Source organism: Pelophylax lessonae (assembly GCF_965119305.1).
Source record: "Pelophylax lessonae genome assembly, chromosome: 3".
NCBI lineage: Eukaryota > Metazoa > Chordata > Amphibia > Anura > Ranidae > Pelophylax > Pelophylax lessonae.
In genome coordinates this window covers 397,349,675-397,366,149 of record NC_138770.1, presented here as the reverse complement: position 1 = coordinate 397,366,149, position 16,475 = coordinate 397,349,675, and the positions used below count along the sequence as shown (strand labels likewise).

At 43.8% G+C, this 16,475-nt stretch overlaps 1 protein-coding gene across 1 annotated transcript in view; it reads right to left on the bottom strand.

Moving 5' to 3' along the window:
• Nucleotides 1-16,140, bottom strand: part of CDC40 (cell division cycle 40) — a 102,843-nt gene extending 86,703 nt beyond the window's left edge. Inside the window, exon 1 of the mRNA XM_082248833.1 lies at nt 15,951-16,140. Coding sequence (XP_082104959.1) covers nt 15,951-16,103 — 153 coding nt within the window. The 5' untranslated portion in view covers nt 16,104-16,140. The remainder of the gene's footprint in view (nt 1-15,950) is intronic.
• Between the last annotated feature and the right edge of the window lie 335 nt (nt 16,141-16,475).

The following is a 16,475-nucleotide window of genomic DNA, read 5'->3' as shown; positions in this document are numbered from 1 at the left end:
GTTATATTGCAGCCATTTGCTAAAATCATTTAAGTTCATTCTTCTTCCTCATGAATGTACACATAGCACCCCATACTGACAGAAAAACACAGAATTGTTGACATTGTTGCAGATTTATTAAAAAAGAAAAACTGAAATATCACATGGTCCTAAGTATTCAGACCCTTTGCTCAGTATTTAGTAGAAGCCCCCTTTTGATCTAATACAGCCAGGAGTCTTTTTGGGAAAGATGCAACAAGTCTTTCACACCTGGATTTGGGGATCCTCTGCCATTCCTCCTTGCAGATCCTCTCCAGTTCTGTCAGGTTGGATGGTAAACGTTGTTGGACAGCCATTTTTAGGTCTCTCCAGAGATGCTCAATTGGGTTTAAGTCAGGGCTCTGGCTGGGCCATTCAAGAACAGTCACGGAGTTGTTGTGAAGCCACTCCTTCGTTATTTTAGCTGTGTGCTTAGGGTCATTGTCTTGTTGGAAGGTAAACCTTCGGCCCAGTCTGAGGTCCAGAGCACTCTGGAGAAGGTTTTTGTCCAGGATATCCCTGTACTTGGCCGCATTCATCTTTCCCTCGATTGCAACCAGTCGTCCTGTCCCTGCAGCTGAAAAACACCCCCACAGCATGATGCTGCCACCACCATGCTTCACTGTTGGGACTGTATTGGACAGGTGATGAGCAGTGCCTGTTTTTCTCCACACATACCGCTTAGAATTAAGGCCAAAAAGTTCTATTTTGGTCTCATCAGACCAGAGAATCTTATTTCTCACCATCTTGGAGTCCTTCAGGTGTTTTTTAGCAAACTCCATGCGGGCTTTCATGTGTCTTACACTGAGGAGAGGCTTCCGTCGGGCCACTCTGCCATAAAGCCCCGACTGGTGGAGGGCTGCAGTGATGGTTGACTTTCTACAACTTTCTCCCATCTCCTGACTGCATCTCTGGAGCTCAGCCACAGTGATCTTTGGGTTCTTCTTTACCTCTCTCACCAAGGCTCTTCTCCCCCGATAGCTCAGTTTGGCCGGACGGCCAGCTCTAGGAAGGGTTCTGGTCGTCCCAAACGTCTTCCATTTGAGGATTATGGAGGCCACTGTGCTCTTAGGAACCTTAAGTGCAGCAGAAATCTTTTTTGTAACCTTGGCCAGATCTGTGCCTTGCCACAATTCTGTCTCTGAGCTCTTCAGGCAGTTCCTTTGACCTCATGATTCTCATTTGCTCTGACATGCATTGTGATCTGGAAGGTCTTATATAGACAGGTGTGTGGCTTTCCTAATCAAGTCCAATCAGTATAATCAAACACAGCTGGACTCAAATGAAGGTGTAGAACCATCTCAAGGATGATCAGAAGAAATGGAAAGCACCTGAGTTAAATATATAAGTGTCACAGCAAAGGGTCTGAATACTTAGGACCATGTGATATTTCAGTTTTTCTTTTTTAATAAATCTGCAACAATGTCAACAATTCTGTGTTTTTCTGTCAGTATGGGGTGCTATGTGTACATTCATGAGGGAGAAGAATGAACTTAAATGATTTTAGCAAATGGCTGCAATATAACAAAGAGTGAAACATTTAAGGGGGTCTGAATACTTTCCGTACCCACTGTGTATATATATATATATATATATATATATATATATATATATATATATATATATATATATATATATATATAGTTTGAGGATTCCAAGTGATTTTCTAGCAAAAAATTCTGATTTTAACTTGTAAACAACAACATGTGTCAGAAATAGGCCTTTATTAGGTTAAACCTTTGCATAGGTTCAGATGATTTTGTGGTGGTATCCAGAGCTCATCAATGAATATCTCAAAAGAAACAAACACAAGAGCTACTACAATAATATAATTGAATACAAATCTACGCTGAAGTTCTTTTACAGGAAATGTACTAGTTAAATATAAAAGCACAACGGGGAGATATAAAACAGCTTGACCAGTTTGTTCTGCAGCTCAACGCTGCCATTCTCCTACCAATCGACAATAGAAAAAGGTGTCCCTAGGACTTGAAATTCATCAAACGTCAGGTATACAATAGATGTACTCCATAGCGATGAATTATCAGCCTCGACAAAGTGAAAAGCTGTTAACTGCTGAGCGTGGGAGACCAGCTTTTAACTTAGCAGCATGTTTCCAAGGTGACAAATTAAAATTACACTGTTCTATCAAGAACATTTTTCCAGTTGCAAAAAAAGCTTTTCAAAGCATTTATCCAAAGACTAACCATTGCCATTCAACAGTGTTTTCATTGTATGCGTGTTAACCCACTAATGTAGTCACCAAATTTTAAGTGCCTCTTGACATGTACCCCCTAACTATGAATAAACCTTCTCCAAACAACCCTTTATATTTTTATATTATAATAAATACTTGCTGATATTGGCTTTAGATAGGAATTATCCTTTGCTGAAATCTTAAAGTTGCACTAAAAAAAGGTTTTTTAAAAAAAAAAAAAAAAAAAAAAAAACCCAATAAGCGTATTTTGATTGGTTTGCGCAAAAGTTATTGCGTCTAACTACGAAAGATGTCATTTTATTTTTATTTTTGTACTAGTAATGGCGGCGATCTGCTATTTTTTTGCAGGACTGCGACATTCCTGCGGACAGATCAGATCCCTAACTGACATTTTTGACACTTTTGGGGGGACCAGTGACATTACTATATTAATCAGTAATAATGCCATTGGCAGGGAAGGGGTTAATACTATTAGTGATCAAGGGGTTAAATGTAAGCCTAGAGGAGTGATTCTAACTGTGGATGGGCATGGCTTGTGAGATCATCACAGAGACATGCAATCCTATTTAGCAGGATCACATAGCCTCTGAGATCACTTCAGGGAGAAGAACAGACGGCTGTGTTTACATCAGCCATCCGTCCTTCTTGGCCTCATTCTCGCTTCATCTGGGGAATTGGCAGGGCTGCCCTTTGTCCCTGTTACTATTCGCTCTTGTTATAGAGCCCCTGGCTGCCCTTATTAGATCTAACCAGCAGATTGTGGGATTTAAATATGGCACAGCGGAGGAAAAGATTATGCTCTATGCAGATGATACCATGCTTTTGCTGGGGGACACGTCTCAGTCCTTGGTGGAGGCGATGTCTGTTATTAAAGACTTTGGTTCCTACTCCCGTCTTCTCATTAACTGGACCAAATCCTCACTGATGTTTGTAGATGAGAGACCTGGCGGCCGGTCTTTGCCGGATACGGGTATTCCCGTGTCGGGTGAGTTCCGGTACTTGGGCATACAGATCACACCTAAAATTCTGGATTTTGTTGGCCTTAATGTGACCCCCCTGTTGGCTAGATTCCAGGATAAGGTCAAGGTTTGGTCCCGGCTCCGCTTGTCCTTGTCGGGCCGGGCCAACCTTATCAAAATGATCCTTATGCCGCAATTGCTCTATGTTCTTCATAACTCTCCGGTAGTTATACCTCAGATTGTTTCGCATTGTTAACTCCATTTTCAGATCTCTCCTTTGGCTGGATGTCTAAGAATCCTAGGATTAAGCTGGAACACCTCCACCGTCCGAAGGACTTTGGGGGTCTGGCACTCCCGAATCCTTGGTTGTACTACCTGGCTTCCCAATTGAAGCATATTGCCGGTCCATGGGATGTGGGAGTCCCCGCCCTTCTTATGTCCCACACTGTGGGTCCGGGCAGGGTGGTGGCTCTTTTGGAATTCCAAAGATTCAGTAAGTCTAAAAAGCTCTTTTCCACATACGCTCTCGTTCAGAAATCCTGGAATAAAGCCCATCAGCTTCAGCAGGTGGTGGGCTTTACTAGTTTTAGCCCGATTTGGGACAATGCTATATATTCCGAATTGGCCAAGGTGCCCCACGGGGCCGGATGGGAGTCGCATGGCGTTACCCTCTTGAGGCATGTTTTCCGTAATGGTGTCCTCCGGTCCTTTGACGACCTGCGGCAGTCGTTTCATCTGCCTGTCTCTATGAAATGTTACTATCTGCAATTCAGGCATGCAGTCAGGGCTCAGGTGGGGGTGGACTCATGGGTTCAGTCCCCTACATCTGTATTTCACTTTATGTCTGAGGTAGACTTCCTCAAAGGGTTTATATCACATTGTTACTCATTATTGGGCTTATTTTTAGAACAGCACCCCCTGCACATGGTTATATCCTGGGAACAGGATGTTGGCTCTTTTGAGGAAGAGCAATGGGAGGAGGCCCTTCAGGCTGTACAGATGAGTTCTCTGAATGTGGCACAGAGGTTGTCTCAACTGTACATACTTTACAGGGTTCATTATACTCCTGCACGACTGCACAGGATGGGCAGACGTGACTCCTCTCTCTGTACCAGATGCTTGAGGGACCATCAGGATTTGATACACCTTTTGTGGCGATGCCCAAGACTTCACACATACTGGAGGGAGGTGCTCCGCACCTTGTCGAGTGTATTTGGAACCACGTTGTCAGAAGATCCTAAATTGTGTTTGCTGGGTATCTTGGGAGAGATCCAGGTCCCTGAAGTCACTTAACAGGCCATTTTGCGGGCTTTGTTCCAAGCCCGGAAGTTGATCTTGAGGCACTGGATCTCTCCAAGTCCCCCTACTACCAAGGAATGGATTGCTCAGATGGGGGAGATGCTTAGATTGGAGAAGTACATTTACCAGCACAGAGGTAGCCCAGGCAAGTTTGAAAAGCTGTGGGCTCCCTGGCTGGCAGTGCCTGGTCTGGCGCTGGTGGATCTGGTGCTGGACAGGATGCTGGCGGATGGGATGTGAATGCAATGAACTGTTTTGGTTGTGGCTTACACTGTCGACCAGTGTGGGGGGGTGAAGGTTAATGTATATTGATGATGTGGGACGCTGACTAGCGGTGTACTTGGGGGGGGGGGGGGAGGGGAGGTATTGAGATACTTTTGTAATGTATTCAATTGCTGATTGGTTGCAGGATGTTTCTGACATTTGTATTGCTTGTATACGATGCGGGGCGTGCCTGCCCTGGACTCTGTTACTGTGTTGTTCAAAGTTTAATAAAGTTCTTCTTGATATATAAAAAAGAAAAATTATCCTTCAAGGACTGGTGTACAGGGAATACTTTGGATTGGTTTTTAACCAACCCCCTATACATCTCATCCTGTACTGAGGTCTCCTTTGGAGGTTCAGGGATCTCTTCAGTGGAATAGATAGCTTGAAGGAGTCCCTTTAAGTCCTCCAGACCAAGCAGATGTCTGTTTAACTTGGTCTCCTCTACCTAACTATCTGGATCCAGATCAACCTCTTCCCCAGAGCTGGGCTCAGATTTTGCCTGACTTTCTGCCTCTCCCAAGTATTTTCCTCCTCCCTGGCAAGTCTGAGAACAAGGCAGAAAAGCTTCAGAAGACGCTCTGTAGGAGGGGCAAAACCGGTAAAGCTTCCTGTCATACCTCTGACGTCATTTCCTTTTCCTGCGGTTGGAGCACATGCTGGCTACGGCGTACATTCTGCCAGGAAACATTGCTTTTAACACTTGGAGAAGTTTGTGAGTGTTTTATTTGCTATTTAATAAAAAGCTTAGTTTTAACTTACTACACTATGGAAGCATGTTCTTTTATATGATGGTGATAACAAGGAGATGTGGAGGAGATTACCCTGGAGTATAAGATTAAATAGTTGGGAGTGTCCCGTACCCCTGGAAGGAGGTGCAAGATTACCCCTGTGGATATTTTAAAGGCTTGAACCCTGCCTACCTTTGGTAAGTAGGGAGGAGAGAGGGGAGCACGGTGTGGAACACTGATCACAGTGAGATCACGAGTGGAACAGAATTGCACATTGGACACCGGTCACTTTATGATTCATATGACCTGTATTGCACAAGGACTATTGAGCAGATGAAGGAAGATATTTGAAAAAAGTCAAGTTGGCACTTGTCACTTTTTATTTATTTATTCACAGATTTTTTAATTTACATAAATTGTTTAATTTACATAATTTATGAATATATTTAGCACAATTATTTATTTAGATTGATTAAACATTATATGGAAACTATATGATTGCTAGACACAGCACGGTTGAGCACTTTATAATTTATGTATATTGATTTTATCTATTATAAGCGCTTTTTAGGGTGTCAATATGCAAATACTGACACATCCTCTTAATAGATTTTTTAAAAACACTTTATAAGCTATTTCAAGGCAGCGCTGATTCATTTGCACTCATTCAGAAAAGCACTCAGCCCTGTCTTGGAAAGTAAGTTCTCCTGAGAAGAAGGGCCCTCCTTAGGGGTTAACTCCTCTGGGTCTGCTACCTGGGGTGAAGCAACAGAGGTGCGAAAGGACTAGATGGTGGCAAACTCCTTAACAGACTTAAGGAGATCCTTCATTAACCCTGAGCCTCTTTACCAGCCAATTTATTAATACACCTATAACAAAATGGCTTAGTGTGAGATTTGGACAATCTTTCCCCACATTTACCACATTTATTAGAGGAGCCAGTGCTAGCGGATGTAGGGGGTGGTTTGTCAGAGGCCTCCTGGGTTTCACTTGGGGATTCTGCAAGAGAAGAGGAAAACAAGTAACTGTCACTTTTCCTGCCCCCCTTTTACTTTGCCACAGGAACCCCCCCCAGGAGGGGAGAGCATGGGGTCTACCAGGGTGTAAAGCCTGACTCTGCTATTACCCAAAAGTAATGGGGGTATCCACCTGTGCTGTCTTTACATCCTTCATGAGGTGGATCCAGACAAGCTTTGCACTCCTTGCAGCTCGCTGGCTCTTGGTAGCTAAAGAGCCCGTCACGTTCCCACCGTCGCGCGGGTCCGGTGTCTCCTCTGCGCCCTATTCCCTCTTCTGGGTTGCACTGTGCGCGCTCCACCTCTTCCAATCGGACTGGAAGTTTTGGTTTCAGAACGAGGCTTGGAGTGCACGGAGTCTTCCCCTTAGTTGCTTAATACGTTCGGCCAGCCCTTGCCACATGACACCCACTGCATACAGGGGAAGACCCGAACTGCTAAGCAGAGTACAAAGGCGGGGAAACACCACTGTGCTGAAGCTTGAGGCATGCAGGTTAGTGCAGCCCTCATTGGCATTCCTAAAACCTGCCACGCAGGGGTACCATCCAACTCTCTAGGTCTTCTGGTCAGAGGGGAGAAAAAAAAAAAAAAAGTTTCACTGTGGGAGAAACACAATCAATACTGAGGGACAAGGGGAAGGGTGGGGCCTTTTAACCAGCTGTGAACTGATTGTGTTTGCTGTAGGGTTGAGCCTCATCTCTCAAGTGTTGCCGTCGTGGCAGGTGATAGGAGAAAACTCTGTACATATGGTCAAACCATATAAAAATAAAACTAGAGAACTCCTCTTGTAATATTTATTTTTAATCTAGTTTGACATTACGAATAATGCACTTGCACTAAGCTATGTAAACCTTTATAAGGGTCTGTTCACACCAGTGGTTTTATTAGAAAGTAGTCGCTGATATGCACTGTACTGCATGTCATACCTTCTTGCAGTGGTGTTAACTGACCTAATCTTAACAAGGCAAAACATCTTGTCTATACATTGGGGCTACACGGGGAAAGGCTGCTCAGGGTAGCTCAACGCATGTGGTGTGAATGGGCCCTTAGGTAGAATCACTGCACATACTAAACCTACCTATTCAACTAGGTCTCAATGCATCAACAGAAAGGAAAAACCCAAAAAGCCAATAATTTCCTACGAATTAAAAAAGCAACCAGGAGGCTTCAGGGCTATAGATTAAAAGGAATTTAACTGTAGCCAAGTGTGTATAATATAGACACACACACATACACTCACACACAGCTTTTTTTCACATAAAATAGGTGAAGGAACTTAACGACCCGCCCAAACCTATCTTTCCCCACCTACACACACTCACACCCTCCAAACTGCATCAAATAGTGGGTGTGGTAAAATATAACTAACTGTGGGAGGGTCTTAAAGGGTTGTTAAATACCAGCAGTGCATAGTACAGTACATAGTAAGTACAGGGTGCAGAGTTCAGTGGGGCTTACACACAGTGCAGGGTCAGGAGTTGCGCTACAAGCAGAGTTGGGGGTGCACTACGTATATAGTGCAGAATTCAGGGGTGCACTACACAGAATGCAGATTTTAGCCTTCTTCCACAGCGGCTTGCCTTTGCATCCCCCATCCACATCTAACTTTCACTCCTCTTCTTTTCTAGTACCTCCCTGCACACTGCCAGTAGCTCTGTCTCTCACTTGCAGGGAGATTATACCATGGGGTGTCAGCATCCGCACTACACCCCAGGCACCTGCATCTCCCTTGTCCCTATCCTGCACTTAGTGGGAGCCACCTAGGAAATCAGATCTGTGGGAGCCATTGGAAGTAAAGCTATCACTTGTAAACAAAGAAGTCAGAGTTCTGTGTTTACAAGTGATAGTGGTGAGCAGGAAGAAGGCCTGAGCCAGAGGTGGTTCCACCAAGCTCCAGATTTTTTAAACAGAAATGTTGGCTTACTGAAAAGTATGTCCATGTACAGTATAGTATGAACTAAATATTTGGTCGGGGTCCCTTTTGCATGAATTACTGCATCAATGCGGCACGGCATGGAGGCGATCGGTCTGTGGCACTCCTGAGGTGTAATGCAAGCTCAAGTTGCTTTGATAGCAGCCTTCAGCTCATCTGCATTGTTGGGTCTGGTGTCTCATCTTCCTTTTGACAATATCCCACAGATTATCTATGGGGTTTAGGTCACACGAGTTTCCTGGCCAATCAAGCACAGTGTTACCATGATAAATAAACCAGGTATTGGTACTTTTGGCAGTGTGGGCAGGTGCCAAGTCATGCTGGAAAATGAAATCAGCATCTCCATAAAGCTGGTAAGCAGAGGGAAGCATGAAGCGCTCTAGAATTTCTTGGTAGAGGGCTGCGCTGACTTTGGCCTTGATAAAACACAGTGAACCATCACCAGCAGATCACATGGCTCCCCAAATCATTATTGGCTGTGGAAACTTCAGACTGGACCTTCTGTGCCTCTCCAATCTTCCTCCAGACTCTGGGACCTTGATTTCTAAATGAAATGCAAAATGTACTTTCATCCGAGAGGACTTTGGACCATTGAGCAACAGTCGAGTCCTTTTTCTTCTTAGCTCAGGTAAGATGCTTCTGACATTGTCTGCGATTCAGGAGTGGCTTGACACAAAGAATGTGACAGCTGTAGCCCATGTCCTGGATACATCTGTGTGGTGGCTCTTGAAGCACTGACACTAGCCGTAGTCCACTCCCTGTGAATCATCACCAAATTCTTGAATGGCCTTTGCATCCCAATGCCCTTAAGGCTGTGGTTATCCCTGTTGCTTGTGCACCTTTTTCTACCACACTTTTTCCTTCCACTCAACTTTCCATTAATATGGTTGGAAACAGCACTGTGAGCAGCCAGCTTCTTTAGCAATGACCTTTTGTTGCTTACCTTCCTTGTGGAGGGTGTCAATGACTGTCTTCTGGACAACTGTCAAGTCAGCAGTCTTCCCCCTATAATTGTGTAAACTACTGAACCAGTCTGAGAGACCATTTAAAAGGCTCACAAAACCTTTGCAGGTGTTTAACGTTAATAAGCTGATTAGAATGTGACACCATGAGTCTACAATATTTAACTTTTTCACAATATTCTAATCTTCTGAGATACTGAATTTTGGGTTTTCACTGGCTGTAAAGCAAAAATCAAAATTAAAATTTTTGATGATAGTCTAAATTTTAGAGATACATCTGTATAGATTTTAGCCATAAATACCAAGCGAAGTACTTTGGCTGCCAAAGACCAGATTTTATTTTTACACAAGAAGACTTGCAAGCAACATTAAAAAAAGAAATGTTTCTTAACCACTTGCCAACCACTTGCCGACCGCCGCAAGTACATATACTGCGGCGGTCAGCCCCTCACAGGCAAAGTGACGTATCGGTACGTCACTAGCCTGTGAGGCTCTGGGGAGCGAGCGCGCGTCGCCGGATGCACGCTCCCGCTTGGTCACGGAGCCCCCCCGTGCGTGTGCCCTGTGGAGCCGATGTGGCGATCGTCCGTTACACCGGGAGAAAGGCAGATGGCTAATGTAAACAAGCCGCCTGTTATTCTCCCCTGTGTAAGAATAGTGATCATACGGTTCTACTATGTAGGACCGTTGATCTCTGTTCTTACACCTCAAGCCACAGCCAATCACAGTTAGAATCACACCCCTAGGGACACACTAACCACTCCCTCTCAAAAAAAGTTAACCCTCTCTCTGCCAGTGTCATTTTACAGTAACATTGCATATGTACTGATTACTGTAGTAATGTCACTGGTACCCCCAAAAGTGTCAAAAATTTCAGTCAAGGGTCCAAACTGTCTGCCGCAGTGCCGCAAAAAAAAAAAAAAAAAAAAAAAAAACTGCAGATCGCCGCCATTATTCGTTAAAAAAAAAAAAAAAATACAAAAATCTTTCCCTTTGTTAGTAAACGCAATAACTCTTGCGCAAACCAATCAAAATATGCTTTTTGCGATTTTTTTTTACCAAACATATGTAGCATAAAACAAATTGGCCTAAAATTTAAAAAAAAATTTTTTTACATTTTTTTGGGGAATTTCATATAAAAAATGTGAAAAATATTGTTATTTTTGCAAAATTGACACTCTCTTTTTGTTTAGAGCATGATAAAAAAAAGAAAAAAAAAAAAAAAAAAAAAAGGCACAGGTGATCAAATACCACCAAAAGAACGCTCTGTTTGTGGGAAAAAAAGGACATCAAATTCATTTAGGTACAGCGTCGCACAACCGCGCAATTGTCCGTTAAAGTCACGCAGTGCCGAATCGCAAAATAGGCCCTGGTCAGGAAGGGGGTAGAATCTTACAGGGCTTAAAGTGGAGTTCCACCCTATTTTTATACTTACCTCCATCTTCTCGCTCCGGGTCACCTGAAAAAGAAATGGATAATCGCATATTTTTTTTTTTTTTTACTTACCTCGTAGCGAAGAAAAAATACTTACCTTACTTCCTTCTTCCTCCTTCCTCGGCCGCGGCCCGTCGTCACTTCCTGGCTCTGCAATGATTCCTGGGAGCTGAACGTCATAGCTCCCAGGAATCATTGCGCCTGCACCGGCCCGACGTCAGTTCCGGGTCGCGCGCGTCATCCCCTTCTAAACAGCTTCTGGGCATGCCCAGTAGCTGTAGAGGGATGACGCGCGCGACCCGGAAGTGACGTTGGGGCCGGCGCAGAGCATCGTGGGACCAAAGAAGGCGGAAGAAGACGCCGAAGGGGATCTCGCTGGCTTCAAGCTGCCCACATCTGAGATGGCAGCGCTGGACAAGACGTTTGCAAGGTAAGTATTTGTCCTAACAGGTAAGTGCAACCCGGGACAGATCAGAGGCTAGCCATTGTGGAATGTACTAGCCCTGACTGTCCCGGGGGTATAAAAAAAAAAAAAAATCCAGGGTGGAACTCCGCTTTAAGTGGTTAACCTTCACATTGTGAAACAAATGAAAATACCAACAACGTTTCTGGGAAAATTAAGTGGTACTAAAAGGCTGACATTTTTTTTTACCTTTGTGCATGAAAGTAAAAAAAAAAAAAAAAAAAAATCTGTATCCAGCTCCCCCCCCCCCCTATATTTACCTAAACCCATCGATCCAGGCTCCCTCTACTCTTTCTCCCCACAGGACAGATCCACAGCGCTCCAGCTGCTGTCAATTCAACTCTGATGAGGTACAGGGTCATGCCCCACTGTGAATGGATGCAGGCAGCAGGGCTCGGGAGCAAGCCCGCATGAGTGCCCCATAGGAAGCAGCTTCCTATGGGGACACTGGATGAACAGGAGGAGCCAGAAGCATTGGTGGGGATCCGAGAAGAAGAGGATCAGGGCTGCTCTGTGCAAAACCATTGGCAAGTATGATACCTTTATTTTTGTAAAAAAAAAGTTTACCTTTAGAAACGCTTTAAAATAGCTTTCAATCCTCCCATGGCAATAATTTCTCCTAGTATTGGGGGGGGGGGGGGGGGAGGGGAATTCTTACCGGTTTTCTAAAGTACATTACCAGACAAGTTCTTTGATCATTACTATTAGTTTATATCCAGCTATCTTCAGGTGATTGGATTTCTGTCCTGTACTATACTCTAGGAAACAGATTTCACTAGTAGGCCAAAGATCCTATTTTTCCTTTTTTATACGTGATCACATTTCCTCTGTTCTCAGCTGCATAAGAGTTGGGGGGGTGGGGGGGGGGGGAGCAGCACCATGCTGCGCTTCACAGAGAATGGCTATACAGCAGGGGCATATCATGACAAGTCTGATTATTGGAGATCATTCTGGGTTCACAGCACAGCTAGAGAATGGACCACAGTTTTCATGCTTAATGTGCTAAGTTTTTAATAGTAAAGAAGGGGGACTGGCAGGAACACCAGGGATTTCAGATAAAGGAAACAGGAGATTTCTTCATACCTGTACATTGTACAGCAGGCACATATCAGGAATATGAAGCGTTGGGGTAACAAACGCTTTAAGAATAATAGCATCCAAATGTGCATTGCAATTTAGAATTGCTGAGATTCTAAATCACCTAATGTCAACGGGCCTACAAAGGACTTTTCTCTACTCAAGATAAACATATATCGGCTCTCCAAATAACCATCTTACATAGACGAAATGTGAGAAGGACTACTATTTACCAATGACGGAAATTACATTTTAAAAACGAATTTCCCAATGGCACTGGGACTCCACAAATATACGCGCTATATATCCTACATTAATAATTATGCTAACAAAATTAGCGTGTGCTTTAAATTGCCATTAGCGTTGCTCCTGTTTCTTCTTGCTGAAGGCTGCCATTTTGCTGAAGCACAGAGCCCCTGAACAGAAGTAAATCATAAAGCGGAACTAAATCCTTTAATTTAACGGTTTCATAAAACAGTTACATTCCTGGAATGCCGGGATTGCTGTCACATTTGCTTGTTTTCTCAACCCAACTGTCAAACCATCAAATGGCTGATGTCATAACTGATCACATGCAGCACCATAGCAGTTGCAGATCAAACAGAAGCAGCTTCCTTAGCTGTAAAGGATAAAGGCTGTCAGCAGAACGGCTTCTATGAATTTGGTAGTGCCTAAAAATGTAGAGCAACTAAGCATGTCTGGAGCAGGGTGAGACAGTGTATTACTGGATTTAAACAGTAAAGAGCACTTATTTTTAATGTTTTACATAGCTATACCTGCAAAAGGGGCCAGCCTGAAGTGATCTAGCGGGACTTCCTTTTCTTACTAAAGTTCCACTTTAACTGCCACTCCGGAAAATGCTGAAGTGAACATGTCCTGATCTGTATTGTACTGCTAAATTTCTTTACCAAAAAAAAAAAAACCACACACAGCAAAAGCGGAGGCGGGTCTATGAAAATATAAATCACAGAGCCGAGATCTCCGTGATTTATATTTCCATACACCCACCGCTTTTACATTTAGTAGCCGAGATCAGGGAAGTGACAGGGGTAGGAGCGGAGATGATTTCATCTTGCAGCCGACATGTTTTAATGTTACCGTGGCAACAGCTGATGCGGTGTAACGTTACAACACACTACCCCGTGAGAATTCCCTACTCTCCAGACCTCTGAGCATGCGCAATGGTAACCTGCTCAGCTGTGCCATGACGTATGTGCACCGGAAGTGATGAGGTATGGAATTTTCACGAGGTATGGTTTTCTAACGTTACACCGGCATGTCTCCCAGAGGCATGATGGGTTTTGTAGTTTCATCACACCTGACATGCCAAGGTTTCCTATCCCTGTGATAAGCATGAAAGCCCGATTAATGTTGGGCAAGACATTCCCACACATGAAAGTACTTTATTTCGAGCCACATGCCATAGGGAGGCCTTAGGAAGAAATGCCCCCTGTCCCAAAATGAATTAAACACCCCCTCTTACATATGCAACATCCCCAACAGAGCCACATTCAGCAGTAAAACACTTATTGTGGCGCGGGTGAAGAGTTAGTATTTCGGTCAGGTTTATTAATGTCACCATGTGACAAGTCAGCTACTCTTGGTTGCTCATTTTCTTCACTTTTCTTTGATTTTTTTTTTTTTTTTTACCTTCTGACTTTATTTTTATTTAGGTTTACACGATTTCATTTTTGTCCTGACATGTTCTTTTCCCCCTCCCCACCATTGTTTTCCTTTTTTGTGGGGTGGGATATGCCTTGTGTCAACACAGCCTTGATTAAGAGAGAAGGTTTTTTTGTGGCTACGGAGGTATATGGGGCTCATCCATCAGTGGTTATCTGTGTCCACATGGATAAGTGTACCTGTATTACATATCTGGGAGACAGACAATTTCATAGGGTGGAAGACAGTCCACATCTTCCGTAAGACAGTATTTACTAGTATACTTTCTCTTTTTCTGTTCATCTCATTTTTATATGTGGCCAATAGATGGGAGGAGAGACAGATCTATCCCCATCTCTTTATACAGGTTGGTGTTGGTGAGTAGACCATGAGTTTACATATCCCCTAAATTGCCTGGACCCTTTATATTGAATGTAGGAGGAGATTATAACCCTCATATTTTCTATATGTATTTATAAAAAAGTTTCACCATTTAAAAGTGGTCGATCTTAATATTACCACATAGAACGTTGAGAATATATATATATATATATATATATTTTTTTTTTTTTTTTTTATTTATTTATTTATTTATTTATTTGGGATCTACCTATTATCAGCAAAGCTGATATATTTATTTATTAGGGACCGACCTATTATCGGCAAAGCTGATATATTTATTTATTTATTTATTTATTTATTAGGGATCGACCTATTATCGGCAAAACCAATACATCGAGGGCTGATCTGCACTTTCCCTGATATATCGGATTTGGCCCCTGAGGTTACCGATATTGCCGATATTTCGGGAAAGTGCTTATACAGGAGTGATGCCTGCAGCTAGAGGCATCACCCCGGTACCGGCGTCCATAGCCGACGGTCGGCTGTCTTGTAATGACAACCGATGTGGCTGAGAAACCGCTCGGCTGTCATTACAAGTAGCGGGAGGGGATACAACCCCCCTCCCGTGGCTCGCCCGGGTCTCCCATCCCGCCGGAGAGACCCGGGCATCCTACCTGCACGGCCACCGAAGAGAGGACCCGATCAAAGCCGCATTCGGCTCTGATCGGGTCTACATCACTTCTGGGTACTCTGTGACAAATTCTAAAAAATTACAGCATTCAAAACAGCCAAACTTGGCGTTTTGAATGATTTTAAGTGCAGAGGAGGGGTGTGGGGTCTTTTAGACCCCCAGATGCCTCCACAACAGTACCTGTGAAAAAAAATTTTTTTTTTTAAATGTCCGAAAATATCAGCAGAGATCAGCTGATACTGATATGCAATGACCAAAATATCGGTATCGGCAATAAAAAAAACTATATTGGTCGATCACTAATATATAAGCACCCTATAGGTATACGTGTTATGGTCACTTACATACCTTTTATGATTTACAGTAAAGGTTACGTTTTATTTAAGTGGGCTTTTGGTGCATAGCCTCAATCGCACTCTTGTCTAGTTCATTACTGTCTGTATACCTACTGGGAAGATAGCTTCTCAGTTCCTGACATAGAGATGAGTGTTAGACACAGCAGGAAGTGAGGAGAAACCTCTTCAGTGGGGACACTTACAGCATTTATATCATACCCAGTTCTAAACCCAACCCCCCGGAGCTGGACTTTGATTGCAATGTTCCTAGTGGTCAGGTTTATATGGGGGAGGAGGTTATATCTCCCCCAGGACACATAGCTCTGAATAAAATAGTCTACCATTTGGGACTATGGTGCCCTGCAGTGCTCAGGGGCTTCATTGCTGGGCTGTAGATATTACCTCTATATAAGAAGTGATAACATACACCAACCATGCTGTCTACAGATGCTGTGAGCCAAGCCCTGTGTACAATTCAGTTCAGGGAAACCACTGTATATGTGGAGAATGGAAGGGAGCTCTTCGTACACCTCATACCACACTCACCTTCACTGCCACCTCAGGCGCCGAGTTCACCACCATCAGCGTCCCTGCCCCTGCAGGTAATGGTTTCAGGTGCGAGCCAACCCCTTTATCCTCCGCTTCGTTTTCAGAGTCAGAGCCACTGCTGTAAGAAACTAAGCCAGCCAGGGAGGCCATGATGGAGCAGGAAGTACGTCAGACTGCAGCGCCGCAATGCGTGCTGGGAGAAGACGCCACTGGTAAACAACGTGTGTGTTGTCAATAAAGTTTGTAGAGAGAGCAGGAAGTTACAGGATCCTGTCGTGCCTAGAACGTGGTCACGTGATGCCGACCTAGCTGTGAGGAAGAGAGGCGTTAGTATTCACATGCTGATTCCATTGTAGGAGCTCTGCTTTGCTACACAGCGTTTTCTAGAGATTTATAATACAATAGGAGACAGAGCAATTGGAGTTAGCTACCTTCACATCTAGCTGTTGCTAATTTTAAATTGGAAGTAAACCCTCCTCTGACACTTTTCCCTATAGGTAAGCCTATGATAAGGCTTACCTA